The sequence below is a fragment of the Numida meleagris genome, chromosome Z (genome assembly GCF_002078875.1).
Source record: "Numida meleagris isolate 19003 breed g44 Domestic line chromosome Z, NumMel1.0, whole genome shotgun sequence".
Lineage (NCBI taxonomy): Eukaryota > Metazoa > Chordata > Aves > Galliformes > Numididae > Numida > Numida meleagris.
Genome location: NC_034438.1, coordinates 42,902,000 through 42,923,225, shown reverse-complemented (window position 1 = coordinate 42,923,225; position 21,226 = coordinate 42,902,000). Strand labels below are relative to the sequence as shown.

General features: G+C 41.4%; 2 protein-coding genes across 9 annotated transcripts in view; both read left to right on the top strand.

Moving 5' to 3' along the window:
* On the top strand, positions 1,326-5,415 carry AAED1 (AhpC/TSA antioxidant enzyme domain containing 1). The gene is made up of 6 exons (XM_021381499.1): positions 1,326-1,574; positions 2,006-2,074; positions 3,248-3,301; positions 3,688-3,793; positions 4,027-4,158; positions 4,747-5,415. Exons 1-6 carry the CDS (start codon positions 1,395-1,397, stop codon positions 4,872-4,874), a joined length of 669 nt encoding a protein of 222 aa, XP_021237174.1. The 5' UTR covers positions 1,326-1,394; the 3' UTR covers positions 4,875-5,415.
* The window catches only part of CDC14B (cell division cycle 14B), a 53,210-nt gene continuing 39,301 nt past the window's right edge, over positions 7,318-21,226 (top strand). For 5 of the 8 annotated variants that reach the window (XM_021381491.1, XM_021381490.1, XM_021381495.1 and 2 more), the window contains exons 1-4: positions 7,318-7,668; positions 15,333-15,426; positions 16,403-16,478; positions 19,464-19,556. In XM_021381491.1, coding sequence (XP_021237166.1) covers positions 7,503-7,668; positions 15,333-15,426; positions 16,403-16,478; positions 19,464-19,556 — 429 coding nt within the window. In that variant the 5' untranslated portion in view covers positions 7,318-7,502. Of the gene's footprint in view, positions 7,669-14,704; positions 15,241-15,332; positions 15,427-16,402; positions 16,479-19,463; positions 19,557-21,226 lie in introns of those variants that run through there. The other 3 variants (XM_021381497.1, XM_021381498.1, XM_021381496.1) reach the window with 3 other exon arrangements.

Below are 21,226 nucleotides of genomic sequence, written 5' to 3'. Positions count from 1 at the left end.
CTCTTACTGTTAATATATTTGTAAATGAGTTTCTCATTCCCTTTAATCCCAGCAGCCAAGCTTAATTCAAGCTGGGCCTTTGCCTTTCTAATTTGCTCCCTGCACATCCTGACAACCTCTTTGTACTCTCCCTGAGTTGCCTGTCCCTTCTTCCACAGGAGGTAGATTCTCTTTTTCTCCTGGAGCCTCAGGAAAAGCTCCCTGTTCATCTACGCCGGTCTCCTTCCCCGCTGGCTCCTCTTGCGGCTCAGGGGGACAGCCTGTTCCTGCGCGTTCAGGACTTCCTTCTTGAGGAGCTACCAGCCTTCCTGGACCCCTTTACCCTCCAAGACCGAATCCCAAGGGACCCTCCCTACCAGTCTCCTGAACAATTCGAAGTCTGCCCTCTGAAAGTCCAAGGTAGCTGTTTTGCTGTCCGCTCTCCTGGTTCCACCAAGAATTGAGAATTTTATTACTTTGAGGGAAAAAAAAAAAAAAGGAATTATAAAAAAAAGGTATCTCAATCTTGGAAACAAAAGATTGAGGGCAAATAGTCTGTGCATAGTCAAGAAGTCGAAGTAGTGGGTGAGGGGATTAATCTGCTCTATGCAATCTCTCACAGTAGTATGAAACCAATGGGCCTAACCCAAATTTCAGGATTTGATGTGACATTAACACTGCAGAAACTGTGAAAGTTTGCCAAGAGAGTCTCTAGAATTAACTTCATGGGAGGGCTTCATGAAGGAGAATAACTTCAGTCCTGTTCCCTCCAGCTGTAGTCCTTCTGATACCTCATTTTTTCAGCCACGAGAAGGAAGGTAGGTGCTGTCTTCCTCGTAAACTATCAGCTGACAACAGACTTTTTCTCTGTGCACTCCCTACACTCACACACTTCTGCACTGCTCAGCATCCACCCCTGGTCACCAGCCCAAGTCCCACGCAGTTCTGCTTTTAATCCTGTGAGGGAATGGGTTATGCTTTTTCTGGTGCAGCAGCTCAGCAATTCCTAGAAAACGGCAGTTTCAGGTTTGATCGCGGTCCTCCGAAGCGCTGCGGCATGCTGCAAAGGCAGTCCTGACCAGGGGCGGGGTGATGGTGCCGCTGCTTCTGCTCACACATCATTTCTGAGAGCTTCCGTTTGGCTCCGCTGCCTTCTCTACAAGTAACTACATTCCGGTTCCCGCTGATCGGCAGTGCTTTTGGCAGCAGATCTCCCTCCCGGCGGCCCTCACCGGCCAACTCCCCACCAGCAGGGGGCCCCCACCGCTACTCGCGGTGGATCGGCCCTAGCAGCCGGGACCGGACGCCGCCCTCCCACCCCTCCTCGGCGCCTCCTAGCAGCCCTCGCGCTTCACCGACTGGCTCCGCCTTACTCTTCCTTCGGGAAGGCTGGGCGGAAGGGCGGAGCGGCGGCCATGTCCTGTCCGCCCGTGTGTCCCGTCGTGCAGCAGGTCCGACCTGTGCCCGTCGCGCCCCGCCCAGAGCTCGCGGAGCTGCGGGAGGCCGCCCACTGCTTGGTGGTGGACGCGGACGGGAGGAGGGTCCCCTTCGGGGCCTTGTACAGGCGGCAGAAGGCCGTTGTGGTGTTCGTGCGGGTGAGGAGGGCGGCAGCGGGCTGAGCGGGCTGCCAGGGGCTGGACAGGGTCACGCTCCTACTTGGGGAGTTCTGAGCTGTGAAGGTGGGAGCGGGGGGGCTTCGGCTGGGTGAGCAGAGGCAAATAAACATCAGACAAAACAAGTTTTCAGCCCTGTGTTTAGGAAATCAAGTGTACTGCTGCCCCGTGTCCCAGCTGAGAAGCCAGCTGTGTAGATAGATGACTAGCAAGGCCCCCAGCCCGGTGTCTGTGCTCAGGCTCCGATTAATTAAACCAGGTTCCTAACCCAAATTTTGTGGCTGAAGTGAACTTCAGTCTTTCCTATGCCCATTTCCTGCTCATCTCCAAACTAGTCTGTGCCTGAAGGCAGAATGTGGTTCTTCGCTGCTGTGCGATAATGTCTGTTACACATCTATCTGTCTTTGCTGCAGAATTTTTTGTGTTACACGTGTAAGGAGTATGTAGAAGACCTGGCAAAAGTCCCCAGGAGTTACTTACAAGTAAGTGCCATGCCCCTGTATGTGCTTTACAGTCAGCTCCGTTATCTCCTGCTGCAGGCTTAAATCTTCAGGAATCAAAGGAAGGCTCAGAGTAAAGGTAATGCTTGCTTGTTTGCTACAATTGCCATAATGCATCTGCCAAGGAGACACATGCAGGGAGTTATTGCATGGCATGTTCTGTAGCAGTAGCGTTATTTCTTTTAGCACTATTAACTTGATGCCATTTTTTCTACTGTATTCCAAACTGTTAGTCAACATTTGACTGACATCCCTCTTGGTTTTAGTGATGCCCTGGGCAGCTGACTGCTCAGACTACTGCTGCCCTTCAGCTGTGCTGGTACAGCTGGCCGCTGAGTGTGCATGGGACTAAATCAGAATAGTGCTCTAAATTAAAAATAGTCTCTGTTCACTGGATTGTTTTTCTAAACTGCTCAAGTAATATTACTCAGAATGACATTTTCTTAATTTGGCTACTTAAGTTAGTATATACAGAGAGGCTTCCTTCCTTCCCTTTCTTTTTTAATAGTATGACTATTTTATTTTTAGGATGGCTTTATTTTCCTAACAAGACAAATTATTCTGTTTTGGATAGGCAAGTGTAGCTAATATTAAAAAAAAACAACAAAAAAAAAAACACCCTGATTCTTCATTTACTGTTACTGCATCTAAACAAACAAGGTTTGGCCTGTGTTTTAGACTCAAGCTTAATGGTGCAACTGAAAAAGACAGCACAACACATTGATTGAAGTTAGATATACTAAGGGCCATCAGTATATGGAAATCACATAAAGCATGCAAATACTGGTACACAAATTTATCTATAGATGCAGGTGCAACTGTGGTGAAATTTTGCATTTCCAAAATCATAAACAGGTTGCATTCAGTAGGAAGGATGATGCTACTAATGCTACAGAAAGTGTATAGTTCACATACCTGTAACTTAAAAGTTACCTTTTAAAAGTAATTTACTGCTTAATAAATTATTGTAGCTACTAACTGTGGTGACAGATAACAGCATTTTTGCTCCAAGTATGTGAGTGACATTAGTTTTGAATAATGTTAACACAGGACACCATGATCATTATCTCAGAACATCAGACTGCTAATGCTTTGCAGCCATGCAGAAACACAGAGCTCCTCTTTTTCAGTTTCAACACCTTTGTTTTGTTCTAGGAAGCAAATGTGAGGCTTATAGTTATTGGACAGTCATCTTATCATCACATCAAGGTAAATAAGGTAGTCATTAAATAAATTGTGTGCTCTATAGTGTCTTAATGATCTGCATTGAGAGATTTTCGTCAGAGTGAGTTAGCAGCCACAGAAAACCAGGCCAGTATTCTTTTTGATGAAGCAATTCTAATTGTAATGCTTGAATAAAGCAAATAACGAAAGCTTTCAGATTAAAATCCACTGAGACTTGAAGATCTTTTCCTGATTTCAGTGGAGGCTTTATTTATATAGTAAAAGCTAAAAATTTTTGGCCCTTACTTTCATTTAGCATGACAAAGTTACAGGTTTTAAAATTGGGGTGCATTTCAGTATTTTTTTCACTATCTCAATTACTATCTTTAACCTTAAAAAATATTACTTTCTTTTATGTACATATTTTGCAGCCCTTTTGCAGTTTAACTGGGTATACACATGAAATGTATGTAGATCCACAAAGGGAAATTTATAAAATGCTTGGCATGAAAAGAGGTGAAGGCAATGACATATCAGGTAAGAATAATTTTCTCATATAGATATGACTTATTGAACAAGAATGCTCAGGAAAAAAAATAGCATGATCACAATGGGAATAGGAATGGAGCCTACCCACCAGACCATCTCTGGTAGGCCGCACCTTGTCAAAGCACTGGTTTCTTCACTAATCACAGCAACCATTTGATTTTGTTGTTCTTTTTATGTACTTTCATATGTCTACATGACAAATTCTTTGCTGTTTCGTTTAGTGCAGAGCCCTCATGTAAAATCAAGCATGCTCTTGGGCAGTATTAGAAGTGTGTGGAGAGCAATGACTGGCCCAGCTTTTGACTTCCAAGGAGACCCTGCTCAACAGGGAGGAACTTTGGTTTTAGGCCCAGGTGATCCCTCTTGTTTTGTCTGAAAGTGACAGTCTACTCCTTACATTGTTTGCTTTAGTGGTGTCAATGAGGACTCGTAAGGAGAAAGGACAATCCTGTGCTGTGTCTGCAGTTCTGCTAGCAGAATGAACCTGTGGAGGTGTCGTCGTGTGGTCTTGCCTCTGGCAGGGACAGCACAAAGTTGATCTCTGTCCTATAGAAATCAATAGTGGTGCTGATGGCTTGAAGTTTAGAAGGTATTTTTCAGTGTCATTAACTCATATTCTGCTTTCAATTTGATTTGAGGCACTCAATGTGTTTGTAATAGGGGAATAAAGCATGAAGGGGGGCTACCACATGACAAAATAATCTCATGTCATTAGTACTCATTATTCTTCAGCAGATTTAATTCAGTTAGATGCTTCAATGTCCCTTGTTTCTATAACTTAATTTAAAAAAATCCATGTCATAATGTAAAATAGGATTTACTGTGCAGTGTACAAGACACGTAAGAGCTTGTAGGAAATTAGAATGCTTCTTTGATTCACTTACATATTTAAATAAGTACTGTATTCAACTACTTGCTTGTTTATTCTCATTCCGTTCCAGGTAATGAAATTCATTTTTTGCATCATGATAGAAACAGATTGGATCACGTTCCCATTAACTCAGTTTTGCAGCTGGCAGGAGTTAAAACAGTAAATTTCACGAATGAACCCCAGATTATTGACATATGACACTGAGACAGTGTGTCATTTTTTTTGGTGCTCTACAAGAACAACACTCCAGTGAATTCCTGACAGCTTCAGTACTCGTCATCTTTATAGGACATCTGAAACTGCGTCTGGAATACCGGAGCACAGAATAAACTACCTGGCACTGAAGACGGACACTAAAATGCTGTTTCCATTGTGTATAAGATAATAAAAACTAAAATACAACTGAAACTTACTGCAAAAATTTCTGTAGCTCATTGCTTTCTCATATAACGATTTTGCTAACACATTTTAAGAATCTTTGTTCAGAATGCACTGAACTAAAATGTTTTTGCTCAGGAAGAACTTGGGTTTCTTGCCTTTCAGTAAAACAAATTACATTTAAATCCAAAACTTCTCAGTGGCTTTAAAACCTCCAGCACTGCGTGGCAACCTTGTATAAAAAAATAAACTTCAAAAAATCACAGTTCTAAACAATGGGGCTTAATCTGTCATCTGCTTTTGCATCTGGCAAGAGCAGATGTTTATTTTCTATTTTTAAATAAATATTTTAAATTTGTCAGTTGTTTGAAATTACTTTGTGTCATAGAAAAGGTGGATCTGTTAAAACGGAGGGGTGTGTCTGAAATGTATTTGTGATCAGATAGTTGGTTTTGGAATAGGCCACTGTTGGTTACTTGTTTTCCTATTAATTTTTGCAGCAGAAAATGTCTGAAAAAAAACATCCTTGGTTATTTCTGTCAGCTGAGGTGAGGACATTGCAGTTTGTGGTTCTGTCAGATTTTGTAGTAACTATTTTTCTACAAGAGTTTGTGTTCAAAATCTATTGCTTTCAATAAAGCAGAATTTGCCCTCTTTTGAGGCATGAGCCACATTCTAGCACTTTCAAAATGAGATTTTCCAAGATTTATAGAGGAACATATCCTCCTCTGCAGCTGCTGATCTTTGACCTTTCCTGTAAGCTGCTGTTACTCATACACAACTCATCTGCAGAGTCTGACCAGTATTCGGCCTGAGCAGTACCACAAAGGTAAAGCCTATGTAAAATTAAAAGGCTTGTCCCTGTGTCCATTAGGGTCATTGGCATGCCCCGCACAAACTCCTGAGAGCTTTACACCATTAAGATCAAGTGAAATGAATGCAGTGCTCCTTGATGAAAAATAAAAAGCTTGCTTAAGAAAAATAATGACATTGAGTAATGTAATAACATGAGGAGGTACTGTCCTTTAGCACCTTATTAATTACCCACACATTTTGATAGCACACGTTTAAGAGAAGGATGCTATTAATGTAAAAGTACCATGTGACTCCCTGCTCAAGCTAGCAGCACCCAACCTGGGCTCACAGCTGGTACCTGCAGACCAGGCACTGCCACAGGCACACGAAGGGGCAGCAGGACGGAGCAGAATCTTAAAGTATTTTGGAAGTGAAGGGATGCACTGTAGGAATGTACCCCACTGTAGCACTTCCATGCTGATTCATGCACCCAGTCATCCTAGTCATTATGCTAGTTCCAGTTCCACTTCTGTTTTCCAGTCATTTCACATTCATGCGCCCAGTGCTTTCGGTTGTAAAGGAAGTGTTTTGTCTCATTGTTTCTCAAACTGTTTTGCTTACAGTGGAACTCAAATAGCATACGGTGAGAACAGCTCTATTGTGGTGTTTTAACTCAGTAGAGGAACTGGACACAACTGCACACTCCGAAGGGACTCAGAACAAACAAAGCTGCCATTCGCCAGCTCTCCTGAAGCCACTCATCCCTGGCACCTCAGTGCTGACAGGTCATGTGATTTTGGATTACCCCAGCAAAATCTTCAGATTGATGAGGGCCAATGAGAGGGAGACCACCACCACAGGAGGCTCAGCAGAAACACAGCTTTAAGGAAAACATCAGCCCTGCATATATCACACACCCACCACATGCCAGAGTCTACGTGATTCTGGCCCCACATGCACAATTAATGGCCACGGGCAGCTCCAGGCTCTTTGTGTTACTTAAAAACAATGTTTTTAAAAAGTTTTGCAGCAAAAGGTGGGCAATATCCACTGGCCTCACACCCTGGAGATGGCAAGAGCTGAACTGAGGAAGGCAGAGGAGTACTGGGAGTGCCCCACCTATTTTAGTGTACTGAAACGTGTGTGTACCGGGATGTACTGATGTTAGACACAATCGCAGCCCTCAACTTTCCAAATCCTGAGCAGAAAGGTGCAAGCAACGGGATCCCCCCGAGGACACCTCTCCTCTTCGGAGCTCTGGGGTCAGGCAGCTGAACGTCACCAGCCTCACTGCGTAGCCGCCGACGGCGGCGGGTGTGGGAGGTTCCGCGTAGCGCCCCGCGGCAAGCTTGGGCCGGCCCACCTGTTACCACGGCAGCTATGACATCACTGTCCCCACCGCTCCGCGCCGGTGACGCCACATTGCCCCGACCCAATCAGCGGCGGCAGAGGGGAGGCGGGGGTGCCTGGAGCCGCTGGTTCTGGGCGGGGGGGCGAAGGTGCATGGGGCGGCGGGAGGGGGCGGTGTCCACGGAGACGCGTCAGCCATTGTTGCTGGTCCCTCCCCCGGCAGCTCGAGCCCCGCGGGGAGCACCACGGCGGGGATGAACTGGGGCGCCTCGCACCCACCGTAGCGGCGCAGCCGCCTCCGCCATGAAGCGGAAGAGCTGGGCCGAGGCCCGGCGCCGCTCTACCCCGCCGCCGGCACTGAAGAGAACTCGGAGCGCGGCACCCAGGGCGGCGGGGTCTGAGGAGCACGCTGAGGAGCGGCGGCAGACTCCCCTCGGTGCCGGGCCCGAGACCTGTGTCCAGATCGCCGGTGAGGGGGGCGTGCCGGGGCTGGGCGGGCTGCCCTGAGGGGCGCCGCAACTCGGGGCCGGGACAGTGCGGCGGGGCGACGCCCCCTTCCCCGCTGCCTCCTGCAGCGTCGCGCCGGGGCTCCCGCCAGGCGGTCTTAGCCGGTCCGGGAGAAAGTTCGTGGCTGCGGGGAGCGGGGCGCGACGTCCTCGAGTGGATGGCATTGGAGCGTGGTGCCCCGGGTTCGGCGGCGCTGAGCGCGTTTCGGAACAACAAGCGCAGCGTGCGCTGAGTAACTTTGGCAGCGCTGAGCAATGCTTCGCGCTAGGGTTTGGCTTGGAACAGAGCGGAGAAAAAGAGTGTTTAAACCGGCAAAATGCGTATCTGCGAAACAGAGCCCAGCAGTCCAGTTTGTGCGTGCAGTGGGGGGTGGTGTCCCTCCGTGCCGGCTGGTGGGCACAACACTCGTACCGGCCGTCCCGCTGTGCCCTGTCCCGGCCCCGCGTGGTGCCCCTGCGCTGCCCGTGGTGGCATTGCGACAGCAGCCGGTGCTCTGTGTGGCACCGCAGAGGAACGGCCGAAGTAACTCCCTCAGTTTCACGTCTAAGAGACGTGCCTGGGTTTAGTCTGTGTAGGAACAAACACAGAAATGGACTTCTTGTGTGCTGTATCACATATTGGAATTGCATTATTTACAACTTCTCTTAAAAAACCTCTTTTCTACGAAAGACATATGGGAAAGTGCGTGTAAAGAGAGCAGCAAGAATACTGAGAGCAGTCGTGAACATAAGCACCAATCTCATCCTTACTGAGAAGCAAAAGTCTTTAGAAAAACTGCAGTGTCTCCTAAATAGCAATATGTTTAGAAAATTCTAAGATTCTGTTAATGTTTTGGAAACTGGACCTAGTGATGTAGGAAGAATATAAATTCCCAAAGCATAACAGAATCCTCTTTTTAAAAGCCATGGAATAAAACTGGAATACTCCAGCCTAAAATACAGTTTTTCAGGTCTAATCTACACAGGGACATAATGGTGTATTTATATGCAGAAGTGTAATTCTACACATCTTTATTTTTCTGTAACTTCTTAGCTGTAACTGTTTGTACAGGAATGGCACAGTTTTAGGATTCAGTGTAGAAACCTCTGATTAGGCAGGTGTTGCCGTTTTGGTATAGAAGTATCTCCCCACACTGGAACGCTGTGTAGCCCTGCCCTGCCCCACAGACAGCTCTGTGACCAGCCATGGGCAGCAGCTGTTTGGGGCCAGAACACACCTCCAGCACTGAACAGGCCCCTCACATTACTGTGTTTTCCCTTCCAAGGAAATGCTTGCTTGTTCAAATAGTGCAGCACGTCATCTAGAATTAGACTAGTGTTTTTCAGTGGGAGTTCAGCAAACACATCAGTGCACAGCATAACAAACTCAATTAAAATGCAGTAGGTCCTTGTACTTAATAATAATTCATGTTCCCTTAATCTTCTCTTACTGCTCACTGTGGCTGCTGTTTACAGGCTTCTAATAATGAAGGAATTACAGCCTAATCTTCATTGCGTTGGTGTGACGCATTTATTTTTTTTCCAGTAGAGAAATAAAAGAGAATGAGCCCATAGGCTCACCTTTTCTTTTGGCTGCTTTAGAAGTTATTTGAGGTTTTGAACTGTCAGTTCTGCCTTCTCATAATGCAGTTCTGAGAAATGAATTAATAGTTCTGGACTGGAAGCAGATTAAAGCATCGGGCTTCGCTCTTGCAATTGGACATACTGGAAAATATTCTAGCGACCATAAAGGCTGAATATCAGCATTACTTTCTCTGCTTACAAAACAGCCCCAAACTCATTAATAACATTGCAGGCTACTCTCATTTTCATCTTTGCTGAAGACGACAGTACAAACAAACCCAAATAGGTAGAAAGATGTATGGATTTTGTCTTGCGTGACATTACATTGATACGTAACAGAGTTGGTAATCCATTATTATGCATTGCTTTTATACTCAGCACAATTATTGTTTCTTTATTTCCTATTGAATTGTACTTATCAATCTAAATATTTTTGTCTACTATTAAGAGTAGATCGGGGAAGCTGTGCTTCTGGAAGACTGTTTATTCTGTTCTGCTAAGCTGCACAGTAAATCTTACCATTTTGTCTTTGTCAACTAATGCGTGAGTCTGGCTGGTATGAATTCAATTTGCTGATACTGAATGGATTTCTTCTCTTTATTGGAAGAATATTCCCATATCCTTCTGATCTCTGAAAGAAATAATTTATATGATCTAAAGGAAATGTAACAGTTTCATCTGAGAAGCTTAAAAACTCATGGCTTCCCTTCGTTGCCAGGTTGTCATTGCTTTGATTTTATAAATAACGTTTTAAAGAAAGTGTAGAATTATAAGGCATAAACTTTGCACAAAAGATGTGTTTCTCTCTCACTTCCCTCCAGTAGTCAATTCTGAAATGAAGTAACTACAGTAACTAAACATGAAATTAAATCTTAAGTGGTAGAACACCATGGGGAATCTTTCCAGATGTTTGTCCTCCTGTTCAGTGGGTATCCAGTTGATTGCAGTGTAGAACTAACTCCAGAAAAAATGTCCTAAGCTGTACCATATATCCCCTTTTTTTTTCCCCTTTAATTAGGAATCATTTCACTTACACTGTCACTTGGAGATTTTATAAAAGAATACCTGCTTCAATGTGCTCATTGATAGATAGGTTGAGGGCTTTTTTGTTCTCTTTTTTTTTTTTTTTTTAAACCATGGATAGTAAGGGTTTTGCTTTGTTTTCCCCATATTGTTGGCTTCATATTATAGATTTTGTATGTTATGAAGAAACCGAGTTTGTTTTTTTTTAATTATGAAAACAAATTTTGGGGAATTTCGACTATCAACACTCTCAATTAGTTTTATTATACAGCCATATCTCAGTACAAAAGTTGTATTTAGCCTTTTGTCAATAGGACCTCACTGGTGAACATGTCTCAAAATTAAGATTTTTAAAGCCAAATTTAAGGCTTGTTATATCTAACCCAGTGCTGACAGCATGTGAAAACTTGTAATATAGTCTTATAAATCAGACAAGAGCAGCCTAGGTCAAGGACTACATTTAAGTAATGTAACACAGTGTTGTTCATCAGCCGTGATGTGGCCCTGAAAATATTTTTTTTCATGGTAAATAAAAATTTCCTTTAGCCTTTTAGCGTGTCTAAATTTTCTTTTTCAGAAGGCCAAGGTATTGTTGTTATTGCCAACTGTATTATCACTTAAATATGAATCATATTGTAAAGATGAGTGAATTAATGTTTTCAAGGATAAGATGACTAGCAGGAAAATAGCATACAATTTTACTTCTCATCTTAATATTGCAACAGAATTTGTCTTTTTGTTTTCCCTTGTGTATTTCTGTTGTTTTGGAGTTTTCAACGTTACAAAATACTATGCATTAACCTGAATTTAGAAATACAGTTCTGTTAGAATAGTAAATAACTCTGTAGTTGCATTCCTGATAATTCAGACTGATGTTTTATTTTGTTATACTGTCAGTCTCCTCTGAATTTCTCATCTGAGGCATCCGTTTAACAATAGCACTGCCAAGTTTCTCATTTGGTGAAATAGTCTTTGCTGCTTGTATGCAGACTTGTCCTGCCTGTAGTGAGTGCTTGTTTGGTGTTTAGTTGCCTCCTGAGTTGCTGAAATTGCCTTCTTCAAGGCCTTCACAGTGGACCCACAGAAGCTTAAGGTACACTGAAGGTAAAGCAAGGAGATTATTTTGTCATCTCTGTTTCTCTGTTTCACAGTTGTAAAATGGTAGCTCTTAGTGTTATATACCTGTGCTTCCATGGAACACTGTAGAGCAGAAAAACAAAATGCTTTTCTTTCTGTATGCACATAAAAATCAGATGTGTGATTATTGTGGCTTGTGTAGACATGCTTGTTCTAGCTTTAATCTCACTAGTTTGGTACCAGTAGCAGCAAAGCTGTGGGATCACAGCCCTCAGGTTGAGGTCTGCAGACTTATTTTGTTGTACATCGGTTGCTTGCTTTAATTAATTGCCAGCAGTGAAGCCCATGTTTCTGTATTTTAACTGCTTTGTTATTTAAGGCAAACAAAATTAAACATAATTGAAGTACATCTAATGTACTGCAGTCATATCTTCTAATTGCAGTGCAGATGCAGCCTGTAAGGCAGTAAGCCCTGCTCTTTTTCTTCTAAAAGACAATTAGAAGGATCTGCTCCAGTTTATGATAATTTTACAATGACCTTTTATCAGAAAGTTGCAAGAATCTGGAAGTACTAAATTACATTATATGTAAATGAGGTACTGAAAAGCTAAAATTAAAAAAGGACACAAAAATATTAAAGTGTAAGCTTTGATCCTGGAGCCCAAGCCATTGTGGAGTCCTACTGAAATAAATTTATTAGTGCTCCTGTGTATTTCATCTATAGACCTCAGTCCTGCAATCAAATCCATAGTGGAGGAATCCTTGTTTCATAGCATTGGTTACTCACGTTCAAAAATTAACACTCTAATCCTTGGTAGCTGTAAACAGAACTGGGAATATATTTGCGAAATACAGATAAAAACAGACATGGTGAGCAGTTTACCATTTGTATGCAATCAGGCTGGTTAGCCAAGTAGAAAGGTAAATAGGTTTATGGGAAAAGACTACTCTGTGCAGCTTATTACTAAAATCTCCTTGTAGGAAACATTTTAGAAAAGATGGAGCCTGCTGTTTACATAATGGAGAGCAATTGTTAGTAGTGTGCTGGAACGGACAGCTTGTCAGGATGTTGGCATTTGACACATGCTGCTCTTATTGTGAGGTGGTTCTGTACAGCAATTAAGCTTGAGTTCCTTGCTAAATTCTTTCAGGTGTTTTAGAATAGCATCAATTAACGCAATCCAAAGATAGCAATGTGGAATTGAATGCCAACAGCAATTCAAAAGGCCGTGTGCATTCAATTCACTCAGGAGATGAATTCTTATTTTTGTTGGACATTTTTGCAAAAGCTACAGAAGATTTTCAGTAAAAGTTGGAGCACTGAGGAAGCAAGTGATTCATGTGCTCCAAATCCTGTTTTGGAATAAAATGCTACATTATTTCAGGCTTCGGACCTATGCAAATATATTTCTTTGCATTTTTTGTTCCTTCTCTAGTATTCAAGGATTTGGGATTACTTTTCATGTAGAGCTTTTATATTTTCAAAAGTGATGTAAAGCTGATGCGTTGGCATGCAAGAAGGTGGCATGCCAGCATGAGCACTGCAAGCATGCTATCCAAACCTCAGTGTGCGTGAGTGCACCGAGGACTTAGTCCTAGTCAAAAACAAGTGAGTTTAAAGAGTAGGTGCCACTGGGGGGGGGAAATAACTGGCTGTGGTTTGGCGCTGCCAGCCCACTGTGGGTGTGTCCAGCCATAAAACCCAACAGAAAACTTTCCTTTGTAACCTCTTGGCAGCTAGCTGTTAAATCAGTTCAGAAGCAGTGTGAAATTGTAGCTTAGGGCTGTAGTTTGACATGGATTTCATCTATTAACACCAGTTTAAACACAATCCCTAGATATCATATCTTCTCTCTTGGAAATATCCAAATAACTTTTCAGGGTGGTATCTCTGATAAAAGCGAATTTTATTCGCAATTGCAATGGCGGGCATCCTGCAAGCAGGAGCGCCTGCAGAAAGCAGTGTTATATCTTTTATGCCCTATTCCCCGACACTTATCTTTTCCTCCCTTGGTTCTTCATTGGCTGAGTGCTTCAGGTCACAAGTCTTCCCAACGTTCAAACTAAACAGATACTGGCAAAATATAAATTGTTGCTAGCTAAGCGTGTATGTTGCTAATTATTTAACTTCTAACATTTGCTCACTCAACACTCGGACATTATTTCTGGACATCTGCTCATCCTTGGATAGAGATAAGTTTGGAAGGAGGATAGAGGGGAGTTTCTTGATGCCTGCCTGTTGCATCCCAACCTAACCGCAGTCTGAGACAATCCAGTCTTGTGTGGAGGCCCTGGCTTCTTTGATGTTTGACAAGTCTGTTTTTCTTTTGCTGAGGTTCTCTTATCCAAACAGAATAGCCTTACAACATGCTTTCTAGTCCATAATACTATACCCATACTACTAGCAACTATTACAGTTTTACAAGTGAGAATTAATCACATAATTCAACAACTATATTTCTAAAATATGTTACTGAAACTACGGTATTTCTGCTTTTTTCAAATTAGCTGTTTCTAAGGACAGGTTACAAAATACATTGTGCTCTACTTCTTTAGATCAATTCCCCCTCTCCGATATCTAATGCAGAAACAACATTCCATTCCTACATTCTCCATTCTCAGTTTTGCTTTCTCATATGCTCTTAGTCCTTTTCCCTATGGACATTATTGCTCATTTTCAGTGAAGTAAACCAGCAAAGCAGCTTTTTTTCCACCCCCCCCCCCCCCTTCTCCTTTAAGTGAGCCGGGATAGCTGCTGCAGCCCCTGATGCGCACAGCTGAGCAGAGTAGAGGAATGAACTCTGCGGTGGGGAGAGGCACAGGCGAGCTGGAGCCATGACTCCCTGCTCCCTGAGGTCTTGGACCGAATACTTCTCTAGGGCTGCCTCCGCTGTAAGACTACTAGTAATGACTTTTAAGTGCTAATCATTTTGGTTTGAAACATTAAGTGATTTTTTTCTGCTCTCAGGAAGAGGTGATAGTTGCTCTTTACAAAAAGTTATACTTTTTGTATATATATATATATATATACAAAACTTCTATTTTTATATATTTTTTTATTTTTATATATGCTTCTGTATATAAAAATATATATATATGTACCTATATATAGGTGATGTTTGGATATTTAAGTAAATGTATTCGTTCCAGGCAACTAGTGTAAAACAAATCATTTCTTTTAGGTTTGAATTTTGCTACCCATGTTTTAAGATATATATATATATATACACATACATAAATATATATATGTATGTATATATATATATACATACACGTGTGTATATATATAAATATTTATATTTAAATATATATAAAACTATATTTATTGTTTTTCCCAGCTGCAAGAACAGAAGTATGGCTGTGCTGCTTCAGGGCCTCTGTTTTTATTGGCCAATTGCTAGAGGCACAGCAATTTACAGCCATAGGACAGTCCGTGTTTAAAGTTCACTGGGGCTGCAGCTGCCCTGCCCTTAGAGACAGTTTTGTTTTGGTGGGGTTTTTTGTTTGTTTGTTTTGTTTTGTTTAATGCGAATACTGAGGGTGGCTTTAACCCGTTCAGCAAAGGGCGCGGATAGAGCATAGGCACCCGGTATTCTGCCCGTCTCTGTGGGGGCCGCCGGCATGGAGGGCAGGGGCCGGCTGGGCTCTGTGAGGCTCCGCTGGGGAGCGCCGCGTCCCAGCCCGGTTCGGAGACATTTCGCGGCTCGGCTTAACGTCGGTGTCGCGGCGCTCGGGGTGCAGCTAGGGGCCGCGGTGCGGCCTGGCCTACGCGGCCTGGAGGAGGAGAGGGCCCAGCCCCGCTGTCCATGTCCGGGCTCTGGCGGCCCGCGGAGCGGTGCAAGCCCGGAGCTGTGTCACTGCCACCTGAGGAGGTAGGAGGAAGCCGTTTGGAGTTGTGCTGTCGGCAGACGTGCTGCAGAAAAACAGGGTGTTTGTTAAAGCTCTGTGTTTCTCTGTCTTTCAGATCGCCTTTATTTTGCAATTCTCTGCCAAAAACCAAAGAGTGGAGCTGCAGATACCCATTATTTCTGCATAGACAATGAACTTGTGTACGAGAAGTAAGTACAGACTTAATTTTTCTGTTTTTTTTTTACAGATTATTGGAATAAATTAGTCAGAACGACAGTAATGAGAAACCAGTCTGACATTCTTTCTGTGTTTAAATGTAGCTGAGGGAAACGTACTATTCCCATTACAGAGCTAATAATATGAGTCTGTCCTCTCAGACTTGTCTGCCATAATGATTTATAAGTCTTAGAATCGTTTCTTGGCTTCCCATCAGGATTTCTTAAAAATCTTTTCAGAGTTTTCATTATACTCAAACTTGTTAGAAGACATTGGAACACATTGCAGCGACATATACTCCAAAATGCACATTCAACTGTTGAGCAGAAAGGGATGTCTTTAGTCACCGAACTATTAAGTGGAGTCTCTAAACTTCCTGGAATAATTGAAAAGCCCGACAAAACTTACTCAAGGTTTTATGAGTCAAGAATGGATATAATATTTCCCTGGTACTGAACAGCTATGTCTTTGTATACGGTTTGGAGTGCTACTAATTCTTGAAATGTTTTTAACCAAAGACATACTGATTTTAAAAGGACTGATGAATATTTGTTCTCTGTGTTTGCTTTTCTTTAGCAGGAGTGCATACTGCATCTTTAATTAATTGAGGTAATTTACCATAGAATGTACAAGTACATTAGGTATATGTAGACAGACATATTCCCCCAAAAATTTGAATTGCTTCTAATTGCTGTCTTTTAAAGCCAGGCATTCGGGTTGCTTTTGAAACAGGATTTCTAAACTGGTGTCACAGAGTGATAAAGTATTGAGAATTTTTCAAATCTTGAGTATTCTGCTTTTTGTGATGGTATGTGGAAAACAGGAAACAGCTGTTGTTCCAGTTAAAATAGTATGTATATAAGAAGACGTGCTCAGAATGATGCATGTGTATATTATTACTACTTACTTTGTCAATCTAGCTTAAACTGTCTAATTTTTTAATTTTATTTTTATTTTTACCCTTACTAGCTTTTATGGAGATTTTGGACCACTCAATCTCGCAATGGTCTACAAATACTGCTGCAAGATAAATAAGAAATTAAAGGTAATGCTTGTTTTAGTGTTCAATATTCATGCCTTTTTAAAGAACAAAAGCATATGGGCTAGAAGTTTCTTTTGTTAAGGTGCTTTTGTGTATTCCTAATGAAGCTGAGTTCTGAGAACGTATGCTAAGTTCCATTACATGCATTTAGGGAGGAGGAGGGTCAGGAGGGAAAAGTCACTTGCCTTTAAAATCCACTCTCTTGTGCCAGTGACTAATATTAAGCTCCTAAAAGATCAGTTGCTAAATGGGTACGGATACAGTTAGATTTGTGATTGCGGATTTTTTTTTTTTTAACTTAGATTCCTCTTCTGATAATGACATCTCTTCTGTAAGAAGCAATATTTGATCTTTGATAGTATTTTTGGCATGGTCCTAGAGAAGACTTGTTGTATTCCCACTGCATCTTCTCTTCTCATAGGGGTGTTTGGTAATTGGAGTCTTGATAGAACGTAGTGTCTTTAAAATAGAGAGTTCCTGTATTAATTAAAATCCGTGACTTCAAGTTAGTTGACCTCTAACAGAAATTGGACTACAAAACTTGTTAGGCAGATAAAAAGCTCATTAGCATTAATGTGAATGACAGTTTGCCTCTTCAAAACTGCTTAGGTCTTAAAACCACCACTGAGCCATGAAAATTGGAAAGTATGCAGAACGCCGTAGTTTAATAGAGTTGAAGTGGGGTTTTGTTTGTTTGGTTTGGTTTTTTTTGGCAGGGGGCGTTATTTGGTGTCTGTCACTGGCATCGGTTTGCATGAATCTGTCTCCCGTTGTCACTGTAGCACTAAGAACAGGTTTGCCTGAGACAAGACTCTCTGATTTTTGTTTACAGCATGGATGTCATACCTTTTGGCTTGCCTGGGCTGCATTAAGTACAGAGGAATTGTTTGGGGTGCATATACACAAGTTGCTCCGAAAGTAATGCCTTCTATTTATTTCCTTGGAAACTACAACCAATACAAGGGGCACAATAATACTACATGATAGAGCAGATTCTCATCTACAGAACACTATTTTTCAACACAGTCACCACCATTAGCTGTACATTTCCACCAGCAGTGAACAAGAGCTGCCAACTGCGCTTACAAAAGTCTGCACCAGTGGAGATGATGTTCTGTTGCCACTGCTGAAATGCAGCACCCACTGGCTCAGTGTACTCACGTCCACTGTTTGGTCTCCATAATGAACATTCAGCAAGCATCAGTGAATGTCAGTGGGTACCATTCTTTCCACTCAGAGCAATTCAGTGACACACCTTTGCTTCAGACACAGTTTTGTCAGACTGCTGCCATCTGTCACATGGCAACAAAATGTAATGGGTTATCAGAGGGAAGGTTCAGCCTCTGCTGCCATACCACCAAGATAATAACACAGGAGGCATTACTTTTGGAGCAGCCCCTGTAAAATATATAATATTGTTAATATATAAATAACATAACATTTTAATTTTTAATTTTTTTCTTAAAACATTAAAAAAGGAGTGGAACAAAACCATAAAAGTAGTGGGATATGTGACCCTTACTGTTGTGAAACTAATGCATCAGTCTGGTTCTATGACAGTGGTTGCAATTCTTAGTGAGCTCGCAAGGTGTTCATCAGAGATTTTTGATGAAATTTTACTCTTCCAGTACATAATCCTTGGTAATTGTTCACAAATATGCTTACTACCAAGTGATGACGTGAACAAGATGTGACTGTGAAGTGATGTTATCACATTTATCTGATGAGTGGGCTTATAAAAGTCTGATAGAGAGAAGTGATTAGATTTTTGAATTGAATATCTGATTGCAACTGTATGCATTCCATTTGAAAATTCGCAGGTAATGTGTTTATATCAGCTGAAAATGGTGTTTCAAACATAAACCAATTTTTTTTTTGCAATCTTGAACCCTATTTTCAAATTTCTTTATCAAACCAGACAGCGCAACTGTGTATTCTTCACTGTTTGGAGCACTGTGTTCAGCCAGTGTATCAAAATACATGCAGTTATTTGCCATCGCTTGAGTCAGCAGTGCTCTCCTCATGCCTTGCTTTCAGTCGACACAGCGTAAATAGTGCACTGATGGTTTGGTTGTTGCTGAGCAATGGGTGCTTGCCCAGGGCCACTGTGTGATGAAGAGCTGCTGCCTTTATAGCACGGGGCAGGGAGTGGGCTGTAGTGCTACCCATGCTGGGCCGCAGGTTGGACATGCCTGCTTTACAGGGTACTCTGGAAAGTTTATATAATTAATAATCTCTTTCTATATTATTGGGATATTACATGGGGGGGAGGGGGGGGTTAAGATTGCTGAGAACATATTACTGCTAGTGATCTGGGTTATATGTGTCTTAAGTGCACTGTGCAAGCAACACTGCTATTTAGCAGTGATATTTTATTATAGTTTAGCAGTCAATCAAGTTTCAAGCACATCAAAATTTGTTTCAGGGGTAAGTTGTGGGATAGTTTTTGCTGCCATTATAGATGTAAGTGTCCTTTCTATTGGCAGTGCTATTCCACCTTCTTCCTAAGATAATTAGATAAACAATATGCCAAATGCTTAGATGAAATTTTAAGGTGTTATTACTAATAAGATTTAAGTGTTTTCAAAGTATTTTATTTAAGCCTATGTCTTACAGTGGTTATGATCTAGTGATATTTTAGAAGCAACTATTAATAAAAAACTGACTTGTATAAAAACAAGATATAGGGCTTGAAGTCAGAAATATTAAACACATTCAAGGAGAAAGAAAAATCTGTAATCTGTGTAAGTTAGTGTAATTTTGTAAAATTATTTAGGCTGGATACTGTGAAAAATCCTGGAATAATCTAGGTAGGGATACAGAAGACTCCTCTGAAGCTTTTGAGGGATTTGTCTGCTGTGTATTCTGTCTTCTCAATACAAATGGCTGAAAGTAGGTGAACTGAGCCTTGCATTCCTCTGCTTTTAGAAAAGGAGGCATGAAACATTTAAACTGCAAAATTATAATCTTGTTCATTTCTTGATACAGTCATTTTCATTGATAAAGAAGAAAATAATTCATTATACTGGCTTTGATCGAAAAAAGCAAGCAAATGCTGCATTTCTCATAGGCTCCTACGCAGTAAGTATTAAAATTTTTACCATTACATCAGAAGGATAGAAGTGTTCATTCCTTCATACTCACTTTTTAAAACAGCAAGATAAAAACACTTGTTTTCTCTTGAATAATATTGTTGTTAATGTATCTTACGGTAAGGTGCCACCTTGTACTAGAACTTTCAAAGTCCAGCAGGTGTATGGATGGATTTGTTTTGTTTTTTTCCTTGCAGTGCCATCTGTGCTCCTAAAAGGAAAAAAGAAAAAAAAATTCACCTCTGGAAAAAAAAATTTTGAGTTTTATTATTTGTCATAGGGTTTTGAATTTCAAAAAATGTATGCATATTTTCATTTAGAAAAAAGGACTGCTTAATTTTTTTTTTCCTTTTTTTTCCACAAATATTATCTTGGACAAAGTACAGTATATCATTTCCTTTTGCAAATGCAATTGAATGTGTCTTTTCTTTCTCACCTTCTTTTTACTATGAGATGATCTCTTCAGTTAACTTATGGGAAGGCATAAGATTGCGTAGTAGAGCCAGTATAAAGCTTGGGAATGTAAGAGGTGGCTGTAGATGTGATGAGTGAGGTCCTTGGCTACAAAAATTGGGAAAAAATGCTGGTTTTCAATTGCTACTACATCTGAAAGAATCAGTATTTGGTACAGAAAACTAGCTGAGGAGTAAAACACAAACAGCTTGGGTATGAAATATGTGATATACTGTGTTCCTGTTGTGCTTTGACTTGTAATAAGCCTTGATTGTAACACTCTCTCTCTCTCTTGTTCATTTTCTTTTGAAACGAAGTGATGACCTATGTGTTTCTTGATGTTGAAAATTTGAGGGATCGGAGTTCATTTAGCCTTAGGTCATTCTGGTTTACCAGCTGCATGGCTAAATGGTACTTGCTGCGATGCTAACAGTCTTCTTGCTGCTTCCCTACATTATAGATAAATCCTATTTGTTGCTTCCCCGGTCTTCTATGTTGTCTGTTTTCTATGGTTATCATTATGACTAAAGAACTTGCAAATCTGCCACTTCTGATATTTGAAATACAGGAGCCTTACGAGTCTTACTGTTGACCTTTGTATTCTTAAGAAACTGGTAACATGAGTTACTAAACTTGTTTGCTGTTAAGAGGTTAGGTTAGCTAAACAACTGCTGCTTTTTAGGAAAACTTCTTCCAGGTAACTCAGTTTTATTACAGTTCTAGAAAGCAATGATTTCAATTATCAGCTGTTATTTGGAAGGTTTTTGTTTTTCCCTAGAATTTCATTCTGAATATGTGTAATATTACTATGCAGCCCAGCATGTGACATTTTGGGCAGAATCTGCGGTGTAGAAAATTCATTGAGAGCAAAACAATTGGATAAGAAAATGCTGTGGTTGACCATTTAAAAGTTCACAAAAAAAAACCAAAGCAGTCCTAACAGATATCTTATCTGGGATCATCATCCATTAGCCTTGCCATGTCGCATTAACAATGTGCAGTCAGAAGGAATGCTGGGACAGGCTTGTATAATTGCATAAAGTGTAAGACTGATATCTACAGATTATGACAGTACAAAACAGTAAATAAAAATAGTGACCACTGGTCAGAGTAGTAGCAAACTTTTGCTTCAGAGAACCACAGTGAAGAATATGGGAATTGCAGTTCCAGCTGACGTGTGAAGAGAGATTGACTGACTAGCCAGTG